This window comes from Sander lucioperca, chromosome 1, assembly GCF_008315115.2.
Source record: "Sander lucioperca isolate FBNREF2018 chromosome 1, SLUC_FBN_1.2, whole genome shotgun sequence".
NCBI classification, from domain to species: Eukaryota; Metazoa; Chordata; class Actinopteri; order Perciformes; family Percidae; genus Sander; species Sander lucioperca.
In genome coordinates this window covers 23,306,349-23,327,791 of record NC_050173.1, presented here as the reverse complement: position 1 = coordinate 23,327,791, position 21,443 = coordinate 23,306,349, and the positions used below count along the sequence as shown (strand labels likewise).

General features: G+C 40.1%; 2 protein-coding genes and 2 non-coding genes across 6 annotated transcripts in view; all 4 read right to left on the bottom strand.

The window, feature by feature from the left end:
- Positions 1 to 6,102, bottom strand: part of ctdspla (CTD (carboxy-terminal domain, RNA polymerase II, polypeptide A) small phosphatase-like a) — a 31,090-nt gene extending 24,988 nt beyond the window's left edge. Inside the window, exon 1 of one of the 3 annotated variants that reach the window (XM_031281971.2) lies at positions 5,552 to 6,102. In XM_031281971.2, the coding sequence (XP_031137831.1) occupies positions 5,552 to 5,627 (76 nt within the window). In that variant the 5' untranslated portion in view covers positions 5,628 to 6,102. The remainder of the gene's footprint in view (positions 1 to 5,551) is intronic. The other 2 variants (XM_031281972.2, XM_031281970.2) reach the window with 2 other exon arrangements.
- A 4,031-nt stretch (positions 6,103 to 10,133) lies between these two features.
- Positions 10,134 to 20,248, bottom strand: LOC116037960 (glycine--tRNA ligase). The gene is made up of 17 exons (XM_031282106.1): positions 19,958 to 20,248; positions 19,477 to 19,578; positions 18,183 to 18,285; positions 17,925 to 18,066; positions 17,452 to 17,540; positions 16,661 to 16,737; positions 15,563 to 15,708; positions 15,325 to 15,474; positions 15,048 to 15,210; positions 14,435 to 14,599; positions 14,245 to 14,352; positions 13,983 to 14,128; positions 13,792 to 13,877; positions 13,511 to 13,620; positions 13,010 to 13,103; positions 12,707 to 12,897; positions 10,134 to 10,641 (listed from the first exon to the last, which is right to left on the bottom strand). Exons 1-17 carry the CDS (start codon positions 20,204 to 20,206, stop codon positions 10,516 to 10,518), a joined length of 2,247 nt encoding a protein of 748 aa, XP_031137966.1. The 5' UTR covers positions 20,207 to 20,248; the 3' UTR covers positions 10,134 to 10,515.
- LOC116038046 lies at positions 17,618 to 17,753 on the bottom strand. The gene has a single exon (XR_004102003.1). It is a non-coding gene; the product is annotated as a small nucleolar RNA SNORA84 (small nucleolar RNA).
- Positions 18,403 to 18,537, bottom strand: LOC116038048. Its single transcript, XR_004102004.1, has one exon. It is a non-coding gene; the product is annotated as a small nucleolar RNA SNORA84 (small nucleolar RNA).
- Positions 20,249 to 21,443: the final 1,195 nt, after the last annotated feature.

Sequence of the window (21,443 nt, the reverse complement as noted above, 5' to 3'; positions counted from 1 at the left end):
CAGCTACTCTGCTATATAACGTTCAGGATCAGTCTAATTTTATAATTTTTATAATTTTTTTTTACTTTTCAATAAATAAATATCAGTATTTAGTTGAAGTTTGTGATATGACGTGACTGTGCAGAAGGCTAGCTAAAGGTTAGCATAAACAATGGAAGCAGGGGAAACAGCTAGCTTTACTCTGTTGGCTTGTTTTTATACTTCAGTTTCTGTACACAAGATATAACATGTTATTTATTAAGCTTTTCGAGGTGTTTTTTTCCCTTGGACAGAACCAAGCTAGCACTCCTTGTTGTAAGTCTTTGGCTAAGCTAAGCTAACTGTCTCTGGCTGTAGCCTAATATATGAGTATCAATTTTCTCATTTGACTCTTGGCAAGAAAGTAAATAAAGGTATTTTTTTGAATGTTAAACTATTCCTTTAACTTTCATATAATTAGATAAATACAGATTTTTCAAAAACATTAGCATAATGGCTTTTTCTCTTGACAGTACTTAAAAAACGCTCTATGGTGTTTTTTGCCTCCAACGGCACCTTCCAGGCAGCTAACCCTAACCTTAACCCTAAACATAACCATTGCCGTGCTGCCTGGGAGGAGACATTGGGGGAAAAAAACACCAAAGACCTTAAAAAAACCTGCCACAAAAAAGAAATAATAATGCAGATATAAACTTAGATTTTTAGGCATTGTTTCCAAGTTAAAACAATAGATTGATACATCAACAAACACCTAAGGGAGCATGCAGATGATTGACCATCTATGAGCTGATACATAATGTGAAATCCAGTGCTGGTGAGTTCATCCTGGTTATTTACAACGTTATTACAAGCTCTGTGCGGAGCAACAACAACACAAAGTGACCACAACAATACATTTATTTGCTTCTTACAGCTATAAAAACATTTCATTGCCTCTTGTTTGTGGGACTGCAATTATGCAAAAAACATAAATTACTGGTAATACAATCCCCCAACTTCCACTTCAAGCATGTTCATCCACACACTGAGGCTGGTCCCACACGGTTAACAAGCTTATCAGTCATGGGGCTTAGCCTTCGAAGAAAATCATTCAACTCTTCCCAATCAGCTGCTCAGTATAGTATTGGACTAAAGTAATGAAGATGTGTCCAACACACCAACACTTCCCTGGGGGTGCAGATAATCAGTTTTTCTGAGCAGCAAATGGCTGAAATAGGCTCATAAATCTGTAATAAGGACCTGCACTTCAGAGTCCAGCTTGTATCTCCTTCTCAGTCAAAATGGTGCACTGAATATTGACTTCACTGTACGCACATGGCAATCCAATGTGCTTTTCAAGACTGGTGGAAGATTGTGAACTTTATGCTAAGAAATCTATGCCACCTACTGTATGTCTGAGTAAAAGATTGTAATTATTCTATTCCCAACACTTGATTCCAGTCACAGTAGCTAAGTGCTGTACACTGCAGAGTTGCAGGTTGTGCCAGGGACTCCAGGGCAGCCAAAACTCACAGTAGCTCCCTTCGCTAACTGTGCTGCACACACTCCTGCAGGTGTGGTCCACACATCATAACCACTTTATTAATGTACAGCAGCGTGTTCCAGGAATAACCTCAAAAGCCAAGTGTGCATGAAATCACAGGCCTTTCTCCGAATGAATATACAAGTAAAGCTTCAATATTTTTTTTCTCATTTTCTTTCTGACAATGCAAATATTTTCTAACCAACAAACTTTTGAGGGAATCATTTTAACATTCCAGTAGTAGCAGTGCCTGCTGCTGCTCCTCCTCCTCATCTATGCTTCTGCTGAAAGTCTGAAACTATAGAGAGACATTCACATGTAGTACGACAGGCATAGTGCCTTGACCACTGTTTTTAAAAGGCTGGAGGAGGTTAATGGGCTCTGTGACACTGTCTTGATGCAGCCTTGAGCTGTCATTGGAGTAATAACAGGGAGGGAATGACATTATGTCTCTTTAGGAGAATGCATATACTCAGCCTCAGTCTGGAAAAACATGCATGCAATCAAAAAATTATAGTTGTGTTTGTTGTTTGTCCCCAGTGTTTTAAACACTTTTTAAAAAGGACTCCAGGGTAAGTTCTACAGAACTATCAAGCCATATGAAAGAAGAAAAACTGAAAAAAAAATATTGTTGTTGCTGTGCAACACTAGAGCACACTTAAAGAACAAGACTGGTGATACCGGGTATTCTACATTTTTCTTATTGTGAACAAATCCCATGAAAAGACCAAAACCAACAATAAGCTGATCTCACTAACAAGTGTTGTTTTTGTACCCAAAGCCTGATTCCTCTGGGCCATATAGCTCTATTGTACTGGTCTTTTTATTAACATGAACATAGACTGTAGTTTATTTTGATTAAATCCACATACGACATAATGATGACTAGATTACCAAATTTGTGTTAATCCGCAATTAAAAACAGTCCCAAAAAAAATTTCTGCTGCTGGAGTAATATTTGCTAAAAACTACAGTCCCCAACTTTTTTAGGAAATGACTGACCCTTTTTAAAACTGAAACTATACGTTTGTGACACATAGATCTTTGTCTTCAGTAGGAACAGATGGGTTTGCGATGAAGAGTGTATTGAGAGACTAAACCACATTGTTGGTTTCTGTGTATTCATAGGATTTGTTGACTATAAGAGAAAGACAGAATAACACCAGACATATGCTTTAATGACTTTCTTAATGAAGATAAGTAATATGTTGCGGTCCAAATTTTGCCGAATTTTAACTCCAAAATATAAAAAGCAAAATGTATGTCATTGCTATCATAAGCTGTTAACAATTTGTGTGTGAGTGCAAGTGTATGAGTAGCCTAATTATTACAAGAATTAATCAAGTGTCAACCAGGAACTCAAGCAACTAAACATATAATCTGTTTCAGTCTAAGTGTCTGTCATCCCTCACACTGCAGCCGTAAAGAGCTAAACTCAGATTTGACCTAATCTGATTAAGTTAAACAGCTCGTCCATTGATACCTGTCGGACTTTGAAGTTATCACAGCAAAGCCTCAATGACTTGCAGAGTGAGACAGAGGCTGGCCGCCCTGTGACTCCCTGTGCGTTGTTAGTCCAGCCATTACATTTCATTGCATCAGATCCTGAAAAGTAAGTGTCTGCCAAATGAAAACCCTCATTTGGGTTTGGAGAGAAGAAAGGCTGTTTTCTCAGCAAAAAATAACTTGTATATATACTGTATATGACACGATTGATTTTGTACCAATTCATGTGCTCTGTCTAAGGAAAGAAACCACCCACATTATGATTCCATCCCTTGCCTCATTTAACATAATCCATAATGCATAAAGATATAATCTCCACCTGACCAAATGTCTAAAAAAACTTGGCTCTAATAAGTTACTACGTCTTTACTTGGAATGAAACTGATAGGACTCTGAAAATAGCCTGCCTGCGCTCTGAAATATTCAGCATGTGTGAGAGTGTGTGTGTGTGTGTGTGTGTGTGTGTGTGTGTGTGTGTGTGTGTGTGTGTGTGTGCCTGTGCGTGTGTGTGTGTAATAATTTGAGGCTTCAGTGCAGTCCGAGCAGAGTAACTGCCCTGGACAACAAGCACTGTTTGTTGTCTGCTACAGAGCCAGTAGCCAGGGACTCCATTCAGTAAGCTCCCTGGTGATACTTTGTGTGTGTTACAGCAGCCGTTTGTGTGTTTGTGTGTGTGTGTTGTATCGTGTCCTCTCTGGTCAACGACTGACCCTGGGTTTTATCCCGCCAGATTAATTGCCGGATTCAACATCATCTGGGATTTACTGTTCAAGACAAGCAGGATTTTGCAGACAAGAAAGTGTGGGAATTCTGTGCGGGCAATTAAAAATGTGCTAAAAGAAACACATTTCCTGGATGATGCTACTTCAGTCAATGATGAAGCAGGGTGTTTGCTGTTAGTGATTGTTTTCATTGATTTGTTTATGATGGCTTTTAATTATCAAGGCGGCACCACAGGATTAGAGCAAGCTGATGAGGAAAAAGAAATATTGGAAACATGCGGTGGTACATAAATCACAATTGATTTGGCTGCCATGATCATCCATGTTCGTAGAGTAGATTCAAGCAAAGAAGATGAAGTGAGTGAGTAAAAATAAAGGCTACGTCCAAGCCTCACTTCTGATCTTGAATTATATTACTGTCCAGTTACTTATCAAAGAAAACAAGTCCAGATCTTCATTTGGTGACCGCCGGCCAGGAGGTCAATGAGTCAGAGTGGTTCATGTACTGTATGTCAGTGTTACTCAGCAGAGGGTGGTGCAGGAAGGTGACCTTTTCTCCAACAGAGCACTGGGTGTAGCAGGAAGTTGTGGTCCCTCTGGCCACCAGGCACCCTGTGGCTCAGTGGAATGGGTGCCTGGTGGAGGAACATAAGAGCCCCGAGCTCCAAACAACCATAGCCTCCTGCTGCGATGTCCATGGACACCTGTGTATCTCATGTGTGTGTACACAGTACTCCACAGCCTGATTTTCTTGTGTGCTTGACTCATATCAAAAAAGTGTGACTGGCCTGCACAGACTAGTGAAAATCTCAAAGTTAATGAAAACTGGAAAGCTACTGACTCATGAGGGGGATTTGTCGTTGATGTCATCACCACATGATGAAGTGGCGACTCTTGTGCAAAACAACAGAGAGAAAATGTGTTTTCGTTCAGCCGCTGTAATCTGTAGAGCAGCTGTTGAGCTGTTTTCAGGGACTTTACACATCTGGAAGTGAACATTTCTGACTATGTAAACATACGTCATCGGTTACATGATGATAATTGTTTGTTTTTATCATCAAGCACTGTACAAAGGAGCTGATGATACTGATAAACGATAATAGTTTTCAGAGGCACAAGCTTTTAACAATTTCATTGCTTCAGTGAGGTGGTTTTATTCGAAGATGGACAAAATGTATACAATATACGTATGCAATGTAATTAGGGTTTTGGACTAATAGAAATGTGTAAAATCACCTTCTACAACATTGATGAAGGGACAGCCAGGTGCACAATAATGTTATAAAATTTAAAAATTGTGTTTTTCTGCATGCACCATAGCCAAACTGTTGATTTGACCCCTGATTATTGGTGGTGTTATTGGTAGTATAGCAGGCATTTTACAGTGCCAGTGATGCGGGATTTCGCCAGTACTAGGGAAAAGGAGTAGAGTACCCGCCCCCTGTAGTAAACCCAGCTCACTCCAATCAAATACAAAAATATCCCGTTCTCAGTCGCAAAATGTTTAAGATTTTAAATGAGGTCTGGTTTAGCTAAAATAAGCCCCCAGCTCTAAAGTTACACTGCACTCCAAACACGATGTACATTGACAGGCTGGCTGAGGGCTCTGGCTCCTAATGTTTCTCTGCTTCAGCTGAACAATGGAGGTGTTTCGTCGATACTCTCTGGCTTGCTGTTGAGCCCAGTATCCTCTCTGCACTGAGGGCTGCAGATCAGATTTGGCAACCGAACAACGTAAATAATCTACGGCTGGAAATCAAAATTCAGGCGTGTTAAAATAAGAATCGTGTGTGTGACATTTTGCAATATGTGTGCGCCTTACCTTTATCTTGACTTGAAGAAATGCTCTCCTCCTCTTTCGGATTTGCAACCTGTGTTATTATGGACGTGTTGTCCATGGAAACGAGATGTTATGCACCTTCGGCTACACCGTTTTATTCCTTGGCAAACATTACCAAGCGCACTACAGTCCCCTGGCTGTGCACAGGCTAAAGCGTCCGCTGTTTGCAGCATTAAAATCCCATTTTATTCGAAGCATGCAGTCCCATTTCCCCGGAGCTTACAAACAAGACGAAATGCCAGTGAGAGGAAGCGTCCAAACATCTGAGGTGACTGTCCGATGTGCAGGAGACAAACAAAGCGTCAATCCTGCATTGAAGTCGTGTGTGTCCGCTGTTGCAGGCAGCATAGCACCCCTCCTGCTGCTGCTGCTGCTGCTACTGTACGCAACGGCTTCAATCCATACACTACAATATCAACTGCGTGATACTGTTACAGTGTTTACCCAGAGATGGCGACCGTCCTCCTGCCACAGGGCCATGCAAGCTCACTACAACAACACGCCTTCAATATTTCTATTATCCTTCTCAGTCCAGCCTGAAAAAAGCTCTCAGTCCGCCCACCACTCACTGTTTGTTGGTAGGCTATTCATTCTTATCATTAAAGCTGTATAGTTATAGGCTCTTAGAACAGATTTACAGGAAATTATTTAACATTTTACTTGATAATACAGATGCTCCCAAACATACAAATGGTCAAAATAAGTTAGTTAATATTTGGCACAGGAAATACATTTTCTGACAATCAGGATGTCTGAAATAGGCCTATAAGGTCAAAAGTCCACCAACCTCACCCACCCTTTTTTGCTGTCTTTTTTATTACATTTTCTATATTCATTTAACTGCTAAAATGTAGGCTATTTTGGCAATGTCACCTCCCTGTATGACATGGGATAATAATGATGATATGCATTAAATTACTTAGCAACCATTGTAAAAAATATGTGCAGCATAGGCCAGATATCCTCTGACTGTAAGGTGAAACTCGGTCAAACTCCAAAAAACTTGATTCCATTTCTGATAATGCAATTCAAGAGCATATTTTTTTGTCAGAGCCTTCCTGGTAAATGACTCTTAAACCTCATAATGCAGGTCTTTGATTAAAAATAAAAACAAGCCCAAGCTGAGACAACCCTAATGACATCACTATGACATAATCAGGTTTATTTTCTCAGACTTGACAAAACTCCTCCAAAGCTACAGAAGATTTTATACAGTCTGTGTAAAATCAGTGAATTGCCCATTTAATTTATTGTTTACATCATATGCTCCATCTCCTGAACGGATACAACTGTGCACCGCAGACCTACATCCTCCACATGCACTGATAAACAAACATTATTCAGGCTATTTCAGCCTTAGTGGACCGTAGAATAACAACAAGGGAGCTAAATTGGTTTTCTGGTTCGTTGCCAGCAGTGACGCGCCTGAGTGTTTGTCCCGCTTCACCTTCGCTGTCACTTTAATGGAGCTGAGGCCTACACGGCCCTAAATGACCACACCTGAAAGACAAGTGTACAGTATGATGGCATTGGACAGGAGAAAACAGCAGTAAGTGCAGGCTGTCATCTGTTGATGCTGCTCATAATTAGTATGTAATCTCCCAGCCGACACCATGCTCTCAATGTGGGTCAGAGCCTCTGTTCTGATGTTTACAATAATGTACGTGTACAACTGATACCGCAACACAGGTCTCTGAGCCACTTTGCACAATCACAATCACTTCTCAGCACTTGACAATTGGTCTCAGGTTACTGTGTCTGCCACTTGAAATGGGATGGCTCAGATCCTTTAGGTAACCACAGCTTGGTTACTTAAAGTAGATTGAATTAGTAATTACTGAAAGGAACACATGAGATTGAGAGAAAATAAATATAATAATATGAAAATAGCTTTTAGCATTTAGCAGCTAAAAGACAGATATTGCCCTTTGGGAGTTGGTGGAGACAGAAACAGAGCAAAAAGAAGAGTGAATATTGTACTTATATTCATCAGGTGGCCAGACATGACAAATAAATACTAATGTTTCATGTCTGTTAGATGTGTATGAAGCCAACATGGAACGCACTATAACACCTGCCATAGAATATTTATACAACCTGGCAACCCAAAATTTGATGGTTGAGCTATAAAGCAATGGTAAATCCATTAATACAGTCATTAATTACACATTACAAACTCTTTATAAAGCATAACATATTAGAAAATATTAACACAATGGCTTTTGGTTCATCATATAAATATTAGATGGAGTTGTTTACACTCTCAGTTGGTTGATCTCTAACATGCAAAATGTTTTATGAAGGTTGGTTATACATTCAAATCATTCAGTTTAATAAAAAAAAGTAGCAGGCAACAGCAGGTAGTCCAGAATGAACAGTTATGTGGTCGTCAACTGGATGTTATACAGCACTTAACAGCTTATTGGGGACACAGATAATGACTCTTTTTAAAATCACAGCTGCAGGGCACAACCACTTCCTCACCCTCTTGTTGGTAACGGGAGTGGTGACTGGTTAGTGTCAAAGGGATGAAGAAAAACCCACACATAATGAACCAATACTACCTTAAGACATGAGGCTAAACACTGGAGTGATCGTTGACATCAAACATTGATCAAACATGGTTGGCCCTCTGACATTTCACTTTCCCTAGAGCGATGTGTTTCTGTTGATGAATAATTAAAGTGGATATGGTCTTCATATTAACTTTGATAGGACACAGATGATCTTTTTCACCTCCTTCAAGAACATCTGGTGTGCTGTCAGACTGCGGGGCCTTGAATGTTTTATGAATGTGGGTGTAGTTCAGTGAGGAATTGGAATCACATAATCCCCTCTCTGTACGGGACTCTTTCACGTTGTTTCCTCAAGATGGCGAGACTTCAAGGTCCACCCCACATAAACAATGACATGGTGAACATTGTACAGGGACACAGCTCAGTACAAGAATGGAAGATCGTCTTATAATGTGAAGCAATACATTTTTGTTGTTATTATAGACCATTTTCAAAACTAAGAAATGTAACACGATAATACCAGTTTAATACCTGGAATCTCAGTTTCAAAAGGCTTGGACACAAATTAAAAGGACAGGCATGCAAGGTATAAACTTTTCCTCCTCAGTATAGGCTTATATCTAGATGGTACAAATACCTCCTAATAGACCTTTTGCAGATTAAAACCATATGCCCAACTATTCTTTTACTGTCAAAATGTGTTCAAAAAAATAATGTGCAAAATGATCAATAAAACACTGTAATAATTTGTGGCTGTAGGATTTGTATCTGTAAAAACATCAAATGACAACAAAATAATTAGTTTGCCTGTGGTGCCACCTTGTGGAATAGATCTAGACTGCCTATAAGAAATTTTGAAAGAATTGTATTTGTAATGTGGATGCATTTAGAAAGATTATGTAACATATATCCTGTGTATTTCATTCAGTAGTTAATCCCTATCTCAAAATATATATTCATAATCACAATCAGATATATTAAAAATCCAACATCTAATGTCGTCACCATGATGCTATATGAGACATCTTAGAGGCATTTTATGTTTGACATTAAAAGAGAAGAAGACTAGCAGTTACATTTTTATTTGATTGATGCTTTTGCTTTTTGATTCTCTTTTATTTTCCATTTGATTGCTCTAACTCTTGATCTAGATGTAAATGGACTACACAAAACCGTAATGTGTGCAATGCTTCCTCAAACGGTGGCTGTTTTTTTAAGAGCTAAAGCAAAGAAAATTCTGAATTCAAGCACCTTTACTTTACAATAAAAGAAAAAATGTGCACATGTAGCCAGATTTTGGATATGTCACAGTAGGAAAGACATGGGTGTAAATCATCCTTTATTCCTCACCAGTGTTGGACAAACTACTTAATAAAGGAATGTTTGGAAGAAGATGAACTACAGGATGGCTACTATAGTTTTCTGAGCAGGTGCTGCTTTTTAAAAATAAATTTAAACTTCAGATCAATGACTGTTCAAATACAGCATATTAGTAGGTATGTATTATTTGAAACACTGAAGGGCAGTAGTAGAGGTTGTTTCTGGCACTTCACCTGCTTGCAAGGTGCATGGAGAAGGTAAAAAATGTCAAAAGGTAGCAAAACATGGAGTATTAATAGCACATCTATTATTATGACCATGATGCAGGCCACAAGCTGAAATATCTTGGTCTGATAAAGTGTTCCTGGAGTGTTGACACATTGTGTGTATATACATATATTAAAATGTGAGCAAAGTCCACTGTATTGCAATTATTGCACTCTTCAATGGTTTTGGATCATTAGGACATTTACAGTCAAATTAACAGTTGAGGCTTAAACTCCAGTTTGCCTTTTAATAAGCAGTTTAATATACAATTCATGCCCAAAATTAACAATCTTTCATCTTTGAAAGCCCCTAATCCTATCTCATTTAGTTCCATCTTTCACCTGAGCTGTTTGTGACTTGGTACTCTCATAGTAATTATCACTGTGACATGGACAACTGGACATTAGTGTCTTCATGACAGTCTGTGAAGCTTTAACTTGATAGAAAACATTACAGTTGTATGCCGGTATCCAGTGAGTGCTGGTTTGTTTTTATTGAAATTGTTAAACATCTCAATCCAATCGGCCTGAAAAATTGAATGGTGGAAGCCTCCTTCCGCTGACGACAACAACCTGATTACATTTTCTCCCTTTTAAAACATATTGACATGGTCATACATGGCTGAAATGTTGCTCATCGGGGAAACAACAGTCCTGTGCAAGCTTTCCACAATTGTTAGATATGATGAATACATGACATTTTAGTGATAGTAGTGGCGTAGAACACAAGGAGGGCTCGGTGCACCACTATAGCTTATCACAATACAGTTGCAATATTCTTCCTGTTGATGCATATGCAACGAGTCTGTGGATTTTTATGTAACGACTGGCAGGCGAGTGAGCTTTACTCTTCAACTGTGTCCTTCTTGCTGGTCTCCTGTCCTTCAAAGATGGGGTACTTGCTCTCCACTTCTGCCCAGGTCAATCTGCCATTGGCCAAATCCCGAATAATCACAGGCAACTCGCTGACCTGAGGAGAGAAAAGATTACTTTACTCGATTGTGTTAAATTGTGTGTGTACATCTGAAATACTGCTATGTTTAATGAACTCTTGAAGCAGTGGCAAGCTCCTTACAAGGGAATGTAATTTTTAACAGAATTACAGTCAAGATGGGAAATGTACAAACAAGCTGAATTATCATGTAAGGAAAGGTAATAAATACACAAAGAAGGTCCACACCTGGGGCAACAAACACGCCTATATTTTGTAGTAGAAAAAAGTCACTGCACAGTACACGTGTAGTGAAAGAAATTCCGCCAGCAGCCACAATGCTGCTGTTTGTTATTGTTGAGAAATCTGGAACCTAAAAAGATGCTTAGGTCTGCACGATATGAGGAAAATGTCAAATTGTGATTATAGTGACTGATGTTGTGATTGCTGATGATTCATGATATTGAGGGAATGATCAATTTTTTGGATCATCATTCTCACTGAAACACAAATAAAAATGTACTATAGTCATGTAGTGTGATTTTTGCAAGAATCTGTACCAAACAAAGATGTTTTCCTTTAGTCTGTAGGATGGGATTTGTAGGCCCGGGACGTCTCTGCAGCCCCACAATACTTCATTCAGAACGGTTAGACACATATTTTACCTTTAAAGGGGTGATAGAATGCAAAACCGAGTTTACCTTGTCATAGTTGAGTAACGACAGTTGGTGGGTAAAATAGGCATACATAGAACCTCCTATTGACATCCCTTTCCTATGCAAATCTCACAATTTGAAACTGCCGCTGAAAACGGCCAAATCCCAACGAAGCTAATAGTTGCCGTCAACTCGGTGGCTGTACCTTAATTGGCTCTGGTCTGTACCTTTGTCACGCCCCAAAATTTACATACAGACCACTGGTCTGAGACCAGCTGGTGTTTTGAATGTAGGTCAAGCAGATCTCACATACGAGCTTAGCTGCGAGCTGCGCTGTGTACTTTAGAAAGAAGAAAGTTTGGAAGTTTTTCCAAGGATATTGAAAATGAACCACGTCGTAAATGCAGTGTTCCAGGCTGTACAACGAAATACTGGCCCAGAGAAAAGTGTTTAGAACGAGTAGATATCTTGTAGTAGATAGACTTGTGGATCTAACGCAGCGGCGCAGAGGACGTGCCTGTGGGCTTCACTCTCCGCTAAATGCCCCCACGCTGAGACACTGAACTAGCTACAGGGTGAGTTGTGATTCCTTGTCTGGAAGTGGAGCTTTTTTATGTCCCAAGGGTAACGTTACAACAACACTAGTTGTAATGAAAGTGTCGAAACTTTGCATTGGTGTGTGTGTGTGTGTGTGTGTGTGTGTGTGTGTGTGTGTGTGTGTATACGCGACACACTGGAGGATGACTAAACTGTAATTAAACTGTGTCTCTGGTGCTTTGTACAGTAACAGTTGATGAGTTTAGTGACTTTTTTTCACAAAAGCAACTAGCGACAAATCTGTCGAATTTCTGTAGAAAAGACGCCAGTATCGTCGAGCATGCAAGGTATTTCTCTCCTGTAGCTGCCAAAACAGCCTCTCTTCTGTTCTGTGATAGAGGACGAGCAGCGGAGCCAGCGCCATATGCTGAGAGGAGCAGCCCCTCCCCTCTCTCCTCCATATGCAGCAGCACCGCGTCGTAAACCAACCAATCAGCGCGCAGCTCATCTAAATATTCATGAGCATACCATATAAAGGGAGAAAACCTTGTTTCATTCAAGGGCTATTTCACAGGGTTGCATTAGGGAGCATAGAACAGCACCCGGGCCATTTTCAGCCCAACCAATGTTAATACCCTATTAGGAGACCTTAAGGAACAGTGTGTTATACCCTACATAATCATTCTATCACCCCTTTAACAAATATTGATGGATTTTTCCAGCTTAAGATGGAGAGAGGCTAAAGCATCTAACAGTTTCCCGATTTAATCATTTCATCCCAGTTAATGCAGAGCGCCCTGTACACATGCAAAAGTGACAGCCCATAGTAAAGCGTATCTTATAAATAAATATAAAGAGTATCTAATGCAGAAAGTATCAGTTGAACCTAAACAAGGGAATTTGTGTTGTACCTCGGCCCTGATCTGCCTCATTGAGTCGCGGTCTCTCAGCGTGGCTGTGTGAGGCGTCTTGTTCACCGTGTCGAAGTCAATGGTGATGCCAAATGCCACCCCGATCTCGTCCGTCCTGGCGTAGCGCCTGCCGATGGATCCTGCAGAGTCGTCCACTTTGTAAGACACACCGTTTTTGGTCATTGCCTCAGCTAACAGGGAAAGAGAGAGAGAGAGAAAAAAAAGTTAACCAAGACAACAGCAACAGCACATCCCTCCTCACAGACAGAATTAGAACATATACGTTATCATTATGTCACTTACACAATTCCTTCACGAAGGGCATGAAATCCTGGTTTTGACTCAAAGGCAGGACGGAACATTTGTATGGAGCTACAGTAGCAGGGAAGCTAAAGTACTGGAGGAAACAGAAGTTGCAGTAATGAAAAAAACAAGCTCTTAAATGAAAATCAATCACAAAAGCAATCATTAAATCAAAAAAAAAAAATTTTTGGCAGCTAGGTAAGGCTTTTATTATAAGGCAGCTGCTGCTATGTGAAATGTAGTAAGGGTTAAATAAGTCCCTAATGTCTAATCTGCCAACTTGCTTGAGAAAACTATGTTTAAATCTAAAATCTGTCATTGATTAGCTATTACATATTGCAAGGTAGGAATGGATAGTAAGGATGTAAATAAACAGTAAGAACGCGGGACAACACTCTACGTGACAGCATTCAACAACACTAGATGCCATAAAGAAACAGAAATTATGTATTATTTCATAGATAACATTGTCCATGTTGTTGATCCAGACTACCGACTTACCGTTCTTTGTTCATCACCTTCTCTTACATGGAATGTGTGCTCAAAGATGGTGTACATGATCCTACCGATGCCAAAGGAGGGCTCGATTACATTGGGAACAACTTCTTCCACTGTGGATGACCAAGACAGACAGAAGATGTGTGTTAGACAAACTGTCGCTCCAAGTATCCCGACAAAAACTTTCATACGATAGGATATATTTTTAATATGGTCCCAAGATGTTAAAAGACAAAACACAAGAAATACATATAAAACTAAACAGAAAAATTTATAAATCTCACCATGCAGAGTCTTCTGGAATCGCTTCACACTGACCATGTCCTTTGTGAGTTTGAAGGACTTGCCTTCTGACTCGATGGTGAATTCTCTGTGGAGTAACAAAATAACACACTGAGTGTGTTGCAAATGACAAACCCACAACCTTTTATCAGGGACCCATACCTACTGCATGACTGCGAAGAATAGCACTCACCCAGACTCACTGAGCAGCTGCTCCTGTTCTGTAATGAAGCACTCGTCACACACAGACAGATACTCCATGGCTATCTTAGCATCCTTCTTATACGCCTTTCCAATGGCTCCTTTGTTGGGCTCGAACTGGACGACATTTACAACTTTGTGTGGAGAAGTTAAGGAGGATAACAAGGCATTGGAGTGCTTAAAATGTTCTTTGTTGTTTGATGGTACAAGGCTTTTCTTTTGCAGTCTTAAGAGCTGTGACAGTTTAAGGATATGGGTTCTTTTAGGGGCTTTTCAGCAACCAAAGGGACCTTTGTAGCTCGTGCATGGCATTGCAGATCAAAGCAAGACCGGTCAGCACATCCCACGATTTCGATCCAGCCCTGCAACAGATATACATTTACTTTGAGCAAAAGTATGCAGACTCCCTGATGAGCCGTAAGAAAACACTGCAATGGAACGTACGTAGGAAGTTTTGGCCTCGGCGTCCCAGCAGTCACAGGCGTAGTGAGCCATCTCGTTGTCCATGTGCTGTCGGAAACGTAGCTTGTCTTTGGCGATACCAACTTTAGTAAGGTAGAGGTAGATCCTCCCGATGAAATATCCCAGGACGGAGTTATTGATCACTCCCTTTAAATGAGAAAGAAGAATCAATGAGTGTGAAAGTTCATTATTGTCCTTTGAAACAGTAGTTGACAAAAACTAAACTTAAATCAAGGTCCACTTAATGGCTAATAAACGGATCATGAGTTATAATTGTTTTAGTCAAAACTTGTATTTGCCTAGAGCCCCTTTTGTAGATCACATTTATTACAGGGTTACATTCATTGTTATCAAACTACAGCTGAGCAATATGTATCAATATTATACAAGATCATATTTCATCTGGGATTTCAGTATTTAAAAATCTTGATTGAAGCAATTTTCTGGTCGCAAAAGCACAATAACAGCTAAGAAGCAACTTTCTGAGCTTATGTTACTGAGGTTCCTGTGTAAATACCTGCTGTGTAAATACCTGCTGAATACACAGACTCATCTCTAAAACTTTATTATAGTATTTTTATAAAGGGATTTCCACCTGCTCCACAGCGTCCCCCAGCCTCATGATGTGTGCAGACTGGCCACTAGTCTGAGCTTTGGAGGAGTATAACGTGATGTCCAGGTCGGCTACACTGGAGAATTTAGGGTGGACCTTCTCATTTGGATCCACAAAGTGCTCGATCTCAGCCATGGTGAACTCTCTGCGTGAAAATGTGGAGCAATTACAGTCCTGTTCAATGTCATGTGTCACACCTCTACGAGTACAGATACAAAATCATTTCTAGAACAATGAGGCAACACGGTGGATCTCTCACCTAACACGAATGAGTCCAGAGCGAGGAGAGATTTCGTTCCTGAAGGAGTTCCCTATTTGAGCAGCAGCAAAGGGCAGTTTTCCCTGGTTAAACTCCAACAGACGCTTGAAGTTGAGGAAGATTCCCTGAGCAGTTTCAGGCCTCAGATAGCTGCAAGTTTAGATTAAATCAATCACTCAACAATGATACAAACGTGACATCAAGGAAGGATTCTCCACAGTATTATGTTTCGTTTTACCCCGGCATGTTCCCCCCTGGTCCGATGGACGTCTGGAACATCAGGTTGAAGGAGATGGGAGGTGTGAGGTCATTTCCTGTGGTGGGTGACTTGACGTTGTACTTCACAAAGAGATCGGTCAGCTCTTGCTGGGTGTAGTTGTCCATCTTAAAATTATAGTCGAGACAGTAAATTAGGGCTGAACGATTTTTTAAAATAATCTAATTGCGATTTTTTTCCCAAATATTGCGATTTCGATTTGATTATTTTTTTAAGCTCTTTGTCTTCTGTATTATTCAACAAAGACAAACAATAAATCATTTTATAATATGAACAACACACAATTACACACTAGACAGTTTTTTAAAAATATAGTATATACACACACACATACACACACACACACACACACACACACACAAGTGTATTTTTTTTACAGTGCACAGAGAGGAGCTGCCTCCAGCCCCTCCCCCTCGTGAAGTTGCGTGCTGCCGTGTGCACTTGCTCAGAGAGGCTATCGTTGCGTTAGCTAGTTGCTGGTGTTCTTGCCGTGGGATTAACTGTACTAATAAAACCGTTGAAACACCACGGCCACGCTGCTGTGAAAGCTCCCCGAACGTCATTTATCAGAGTCTGGTTGTTACCCCGCTCAGTGGCAGCTCATCCACTCCATATCTTTATAACGGAGCTAACCGCTAACCGGAGCTAACCACTAATCAGAGCTAGTTGCCAACCGAGCCTTCAGTTCTGCGTGCCTGTATCCATTAACTGCACGTATGGACTCGAACCAGAATAAAACCCTTCATTTTATTAAAATGGCTGTAAAAGTTTTAAACTACAACTCAGAGTTGTTTGAATGACAGAAATCTGCTCAAGGTACAGTGTAGCGTTAGCATGCTAAGTTGATGCTTTCTCTGTGGAGTGCAGACTGATTTGCTCTCGCGAGTCATGTGACCAAATCGCAGCCTTTGCGATTAGGAAATCGCGCTTTAACATATCGCGATATTATCGCAAATGCAATTAATCGTTCAGCCCTACAGTAAATCATTAAAAACCCTGCTGGAAACAGATTTTCCACATAATCCCTCAAAAGAGAATTTTGTCTCAGTTCACACGGACCTGAGTGGTGACTTCCTCCATCTCCGCCTTCTTCTCTGCTGTACACTTCTTATCAGACATCAGCTTCTGGAGGTGGGCTGTAGGACACAGAAACATGAAAACAATGCTTTCAGAAACATGTGTGATAATACTGAACAGACAACAGATTTATTTTTTTATGAATAAAAGAAATGATTTTATTTGACCTACAGTGTGAAAATGAGCTAAAAACTAATCAGTAAGAGACATGCACATCGGTTAAGAGTAGGCTTGAGATGTCAAAACGTCACTTGACATATCTCAGATAAATACACAACATGACTCGACATATTCTCATTATATAATATTTTCAAGTTTAATTATGTCATCTGAGCCAATTAGCCTCCAAGTCTTGCAGCAACTGACATGTTCTCCAACAGAGTGAAAAAATTGTAATTCCCTTCCAGGATCAATATAGTATAAATTATTCTTTCATTTTTTTCTGCCGGATTTTTGGCACAGCTGCAGTCTCTGTGATTCTAGCAGCTTGCATTGCTATAAAAGCCCTGTGTGATTTCTGCTGGTCCAGCCACTGCCATTCTCCCTCGGGCACAACACTGATACTCAGAGCTTGGCCAACCAGCAGTAGCCACTGACAAGTTTGGACCGCTTCCATCCCACCCTCTGCAGAATCCCATGAATAATACACATGAATTCTTACAAAGACCTCTGCTGGGGTTGTTTTTAGGATGACTAATCTTTAGTTTGCACTATAGTGGAAGCCAAGTCTCTAAATATACTCAGGCACACAGGGAGATTTACAAAAGGCTTACCTTTGAGGAGGTGGTCAGCCCTGAAGCATTCGCCATTCTTGACATCTTTCACCATGTAGTCAGCAAATTTGTCCACATGTCCTGATGTCCTAAATAATGGGACAAACAAAACACCTGACTTGAAACGTGTTAAAAGAAAAGTTATTAATGTTTAATTCCATTCAGTCAATGTATCTGCAACCGGGCTATGGAAGGCTGCTATAGTGGCAGCTTCCATGCATAAAATCGCAGAATCAATATCGCGCCTCTTTACAAAAACCCACAGTTCAGAACTTTGTATCTGACTACAGGAACCACAAGGCACTTTGTTTGGCAGTTTCTAACATTATTATAAATTAAATATACATAAGCGATGACAAAATACTGTTTAACACCCATAGAAGACATGCTATGACAGGTAATGACTTTTAGTTCAATTCTTACACATCAAACACATTTGAATCCGCAAACGAAAGCATTAAAAGAACACCTACTTGAGGACAGGCTCGGGGGTCAGCATGGTGCAGTCGATCTCCAGGATCTGCTCCTCCTGGATGAAGTGCTGCCTCCAGGCCTGCAGGATGTTGTTCTTCAGGGCACAGCCCACAGGGCCGAAATCATACAGGCCACTCACACCTGAGGAGCATTACTGTATGGTAACAGAATGTGACTATGTGTACGGCGATTTACGTGCAAACCGAAACCTTTACGTTCGTAACATTAGCTTTAACTTAAGACTTTCCAAGACTTACCTCCATATATGGCAAAGGCCTGGTCGTAAAAGAATCGCCTCTTGAGGGTATCCTCCATCTTGGTTCTGTCAACAATGTCATCTTTGGGTTGTAATGACAGTTCCTGTAATGAGAATTACATTGATACCATTCTTGACACCATGTAGTCAGCAAATGTGCCCACGAAACAAAATATCTGACATTTTAACATAAGTGTTATTAATGTTTAATTTGTTCCAAACAATGTATCTGCAACCGAGCTATAGAAGGCTGCTGTAGTGGAAGCTTCCATGCATAAAATTGCAGAATCAACATCCACCTGTTTACAAAATCCCACAGTTCAGCACTTTGAAGCTGGCTGTAGGAACCACCAGGCAGCAGTTTCTAACATTATCATCAATAGATATACATAAACAATTACCAAACATTGTTGAAACACCCACAGAAGACATGATATATCACAGATAAGGACTTTTGGTTTAATTCCTACAGATCTTATGATGACAAAAACACATTTGTGTCCGCAAAAAACAAAAGCACTGTGCACCTACTTGAGGACACATTCACACAGGTCATAATACTGTCAGGTTACAAAATGAGTTTAAGATGGAGTTAAGTTTGAGGACCAGGATCAATTTAGGAATATCTGAGCACTGAAATGCATTATTGATCTTTTAAGAACAATCTTATATAACACTGCTGTTGGTGCTTTCAACCGCATCTCGTAGTTTCCATTTAGCAAATAGAGCTGGCTCAGGTATCATTATGTGACTTATGTTTAGAATATCGGTCACTTCATACAAAGTGGTCTTACTCTTACGCAGGGTGTGATCGTAACCCTCTCTAAGTCTCTGAAGACTGTGAGATGTGCTTGAAAGCTCTGAGCACTAGTAGTAAGGGGACATTTTGGCTTGGATTATTATGTTACATATCATTTTTGAATTAATTTCCATGTTTGATATCTGATGGTTAACATCCAAATTGAATACATCCTTTTATCAAATGCGCCATGATGTCAAACACCTGTATCTCCAGCCAGCACCCATTTGCCAGCCTGCTTGTCAACATGATGGGTTGCCACAGTGGAACAAAAGTGTTGGCAAAACACACCATTAATGAAAGTGCATCAATATTTGCAGCACAGCCTTGCTATTAAAGGGAGAGCTGACAAGTGGGTATTTCTCATGTCTTTTTTTTTTTTTTTTTACAAAACAATAATTCTCTGAGGCTTGTCAGTGAATTTATGCTTAAGGTTTCTGATTCACCAATCAGATTCAATTAATTGAATTCAAATCCACAGTTAAAGTGCACTCACCTTGGCCTCCAGAGTTCTCTTCCTTGCTTTAAGTTCAGCCACAGCTTTAGTGACATCCACATCAGGAGCTCCATCCTGTTTCATTTGGCGCACAAGGTCCCCCTAAAACAGAGAGGTGGGCTTGAGACTGGCATCCAGAAAACCCCTGAGTCGGTTACAAAGCAATCAGCCAATTGCTTGATTTTTTTTTTTTTTTTTTAGTAGCATTAAGTTCGCCTTTTCTCTTAACCCCACCCTGTTCACAAACGTCTGCAACAGCAGCACATTGAAACGTGGCAAAGGGCGCAGACATGACTGCCAGTTAGCGTTAGCGGTTAGCTAGCAATGGCTGTCCTCTTTCATTGACAGCTTCAAAGCAGCCGGTCACGTTAGCCGGTTAGCATGCTGACTGTGACCCAGTCAGAGGCAATAAAAAAATATATAATCCTGAACAAACCGACTTAGTACACATCAGTAGATAGTATGAGATAACAAGTGATACCTGTTCTTTGACTGCAAGCCTCAAAGGAGCGAGAATCTCTTCAATGTTGCCGGCCATGGTTTGTCCTTCCGCCAGCTGCAGCCACAGGCTTTTCTTTTTCTTTTTACACAAGCAGACCGACGTTGAAAACGGCCTGTTTTTGGGCGGGTAGCGGAGCGACTGCCTAACAAAACGGACCGTAGACACCGGACAGAAGGCGGAAACCTCAGTGCTGGTCCTCAGCAGTGCTGATGCTGCGCTACGAAGCATGGACCGCCGTAATGCGAGAAGAGAATGATGAAATCTCTGGAAATGAGTAAACGCAGCTTCCGCTCCGGTCAAGCACTTTCACTACTACCGACACAGGCACTTGACGACATATCAGCAGATTCGTCAAACACATTAATACATGAAATTAAATCAAATTAAATTGTAGATTATTGTAATTCTGATTTAGTAGCTCATTATTTTCACTGAGCCAGACTTTGACTTTGTATCTCATAAACTTTATTTCATTATTTTCACTGGGACTCTTTTCATTTATTTGTTGTGTGTTGCTGGTGGAAATGCTCTTAGAGTTTTGAGCATACAGATTATAAGTAACAGGAAACTGAACTGAATTGTAGGTGTTGTGGTGTTACTTTCTGTTAGAATGTGACTGTAATGTATTTTGGACAAATCCATCAACCCATGCTGCAAGATTGACAAGACAAATCCTTTGCATAATAAAAGTACTCCATAATAAAACAAAGTAGCCTACTTAAACCTAATGTTTATCTGTTATCCGTTTGATCTGTTGAATAACGTGGGAGATTTTTAAAATCAGTATAATTATAATATTTACTTTATTTCAATGTGATACTTTTTACAATCCTATGTTTTTTTTAATAATATAGTATAGGCCTATATGTATTTAAAAACATGATATATCGCATTTTGTGTATATGGTAACTATAGCTCCAATTAAGTTTCATATTTAATGTGATACACGCGTATAATATGCCTTTAATATCAAGTACATTTGCAACAAACACATTTACAGGAATTTATAGGAATTTAATTTAATTAATATGTTTAATGGAACCTTTATTACATTCTGGATAAACCTTGAGTGTTGATTTATATCAACATAAAGTGACATTTATTCCACCTATTCTCTGAGAAGGATCCATTTTTTTTCTCAGTGTTGGTTTGAGATTACAGAGCAGCAGCCCTTTACTGTTGATTATTAGTTTTGACCACTAGATGGCGCCAGATGGGTCATCATTACTGGGAAGCCCTACAAGAAGCCCTTGGCACTTGAGCAAGACGCTATGCAGCAGGATAGCCCACTGACAAAAAGTAGAAGTATGCCAAGACTGGGCTGATAATTAGGCAAAGTGGGCAACTGGCTCAGGGCCGCAAGGGCAAGTGTGCAAATGTGTCTAGGTATATCAGGCCATGTATATATTTTTGGGGCATTTTAAGCCAAAATTATTTCATTTATTGAATAACCAAATTACTGGGT

Bases quoted from the DNA above. Each gene is read 5' to 3' on its own strand.
- LOC116037960 (XM_031282106.1), bottom strand. From the start codon at position 20,206: ATGCTTCGTAGCGCAGCATCAGCACTGCTGAGGACCAGCACTGAGGTT. The intron at 18,286-19,476 runs GTGAGTGCACTT...TTCTCATTACAG, and splicing joins AGAGAACTCTGGAGGCCAAG to GAACTGTCATTACAACCCAA. The intron at 14,129-14,244 runs ATATCCTTAAAC...ACTTCTCCACAC, and splicing joins AAAAGCCCCTAAAAGAACCC to AAAGTTGTAAATGTCGTCCA.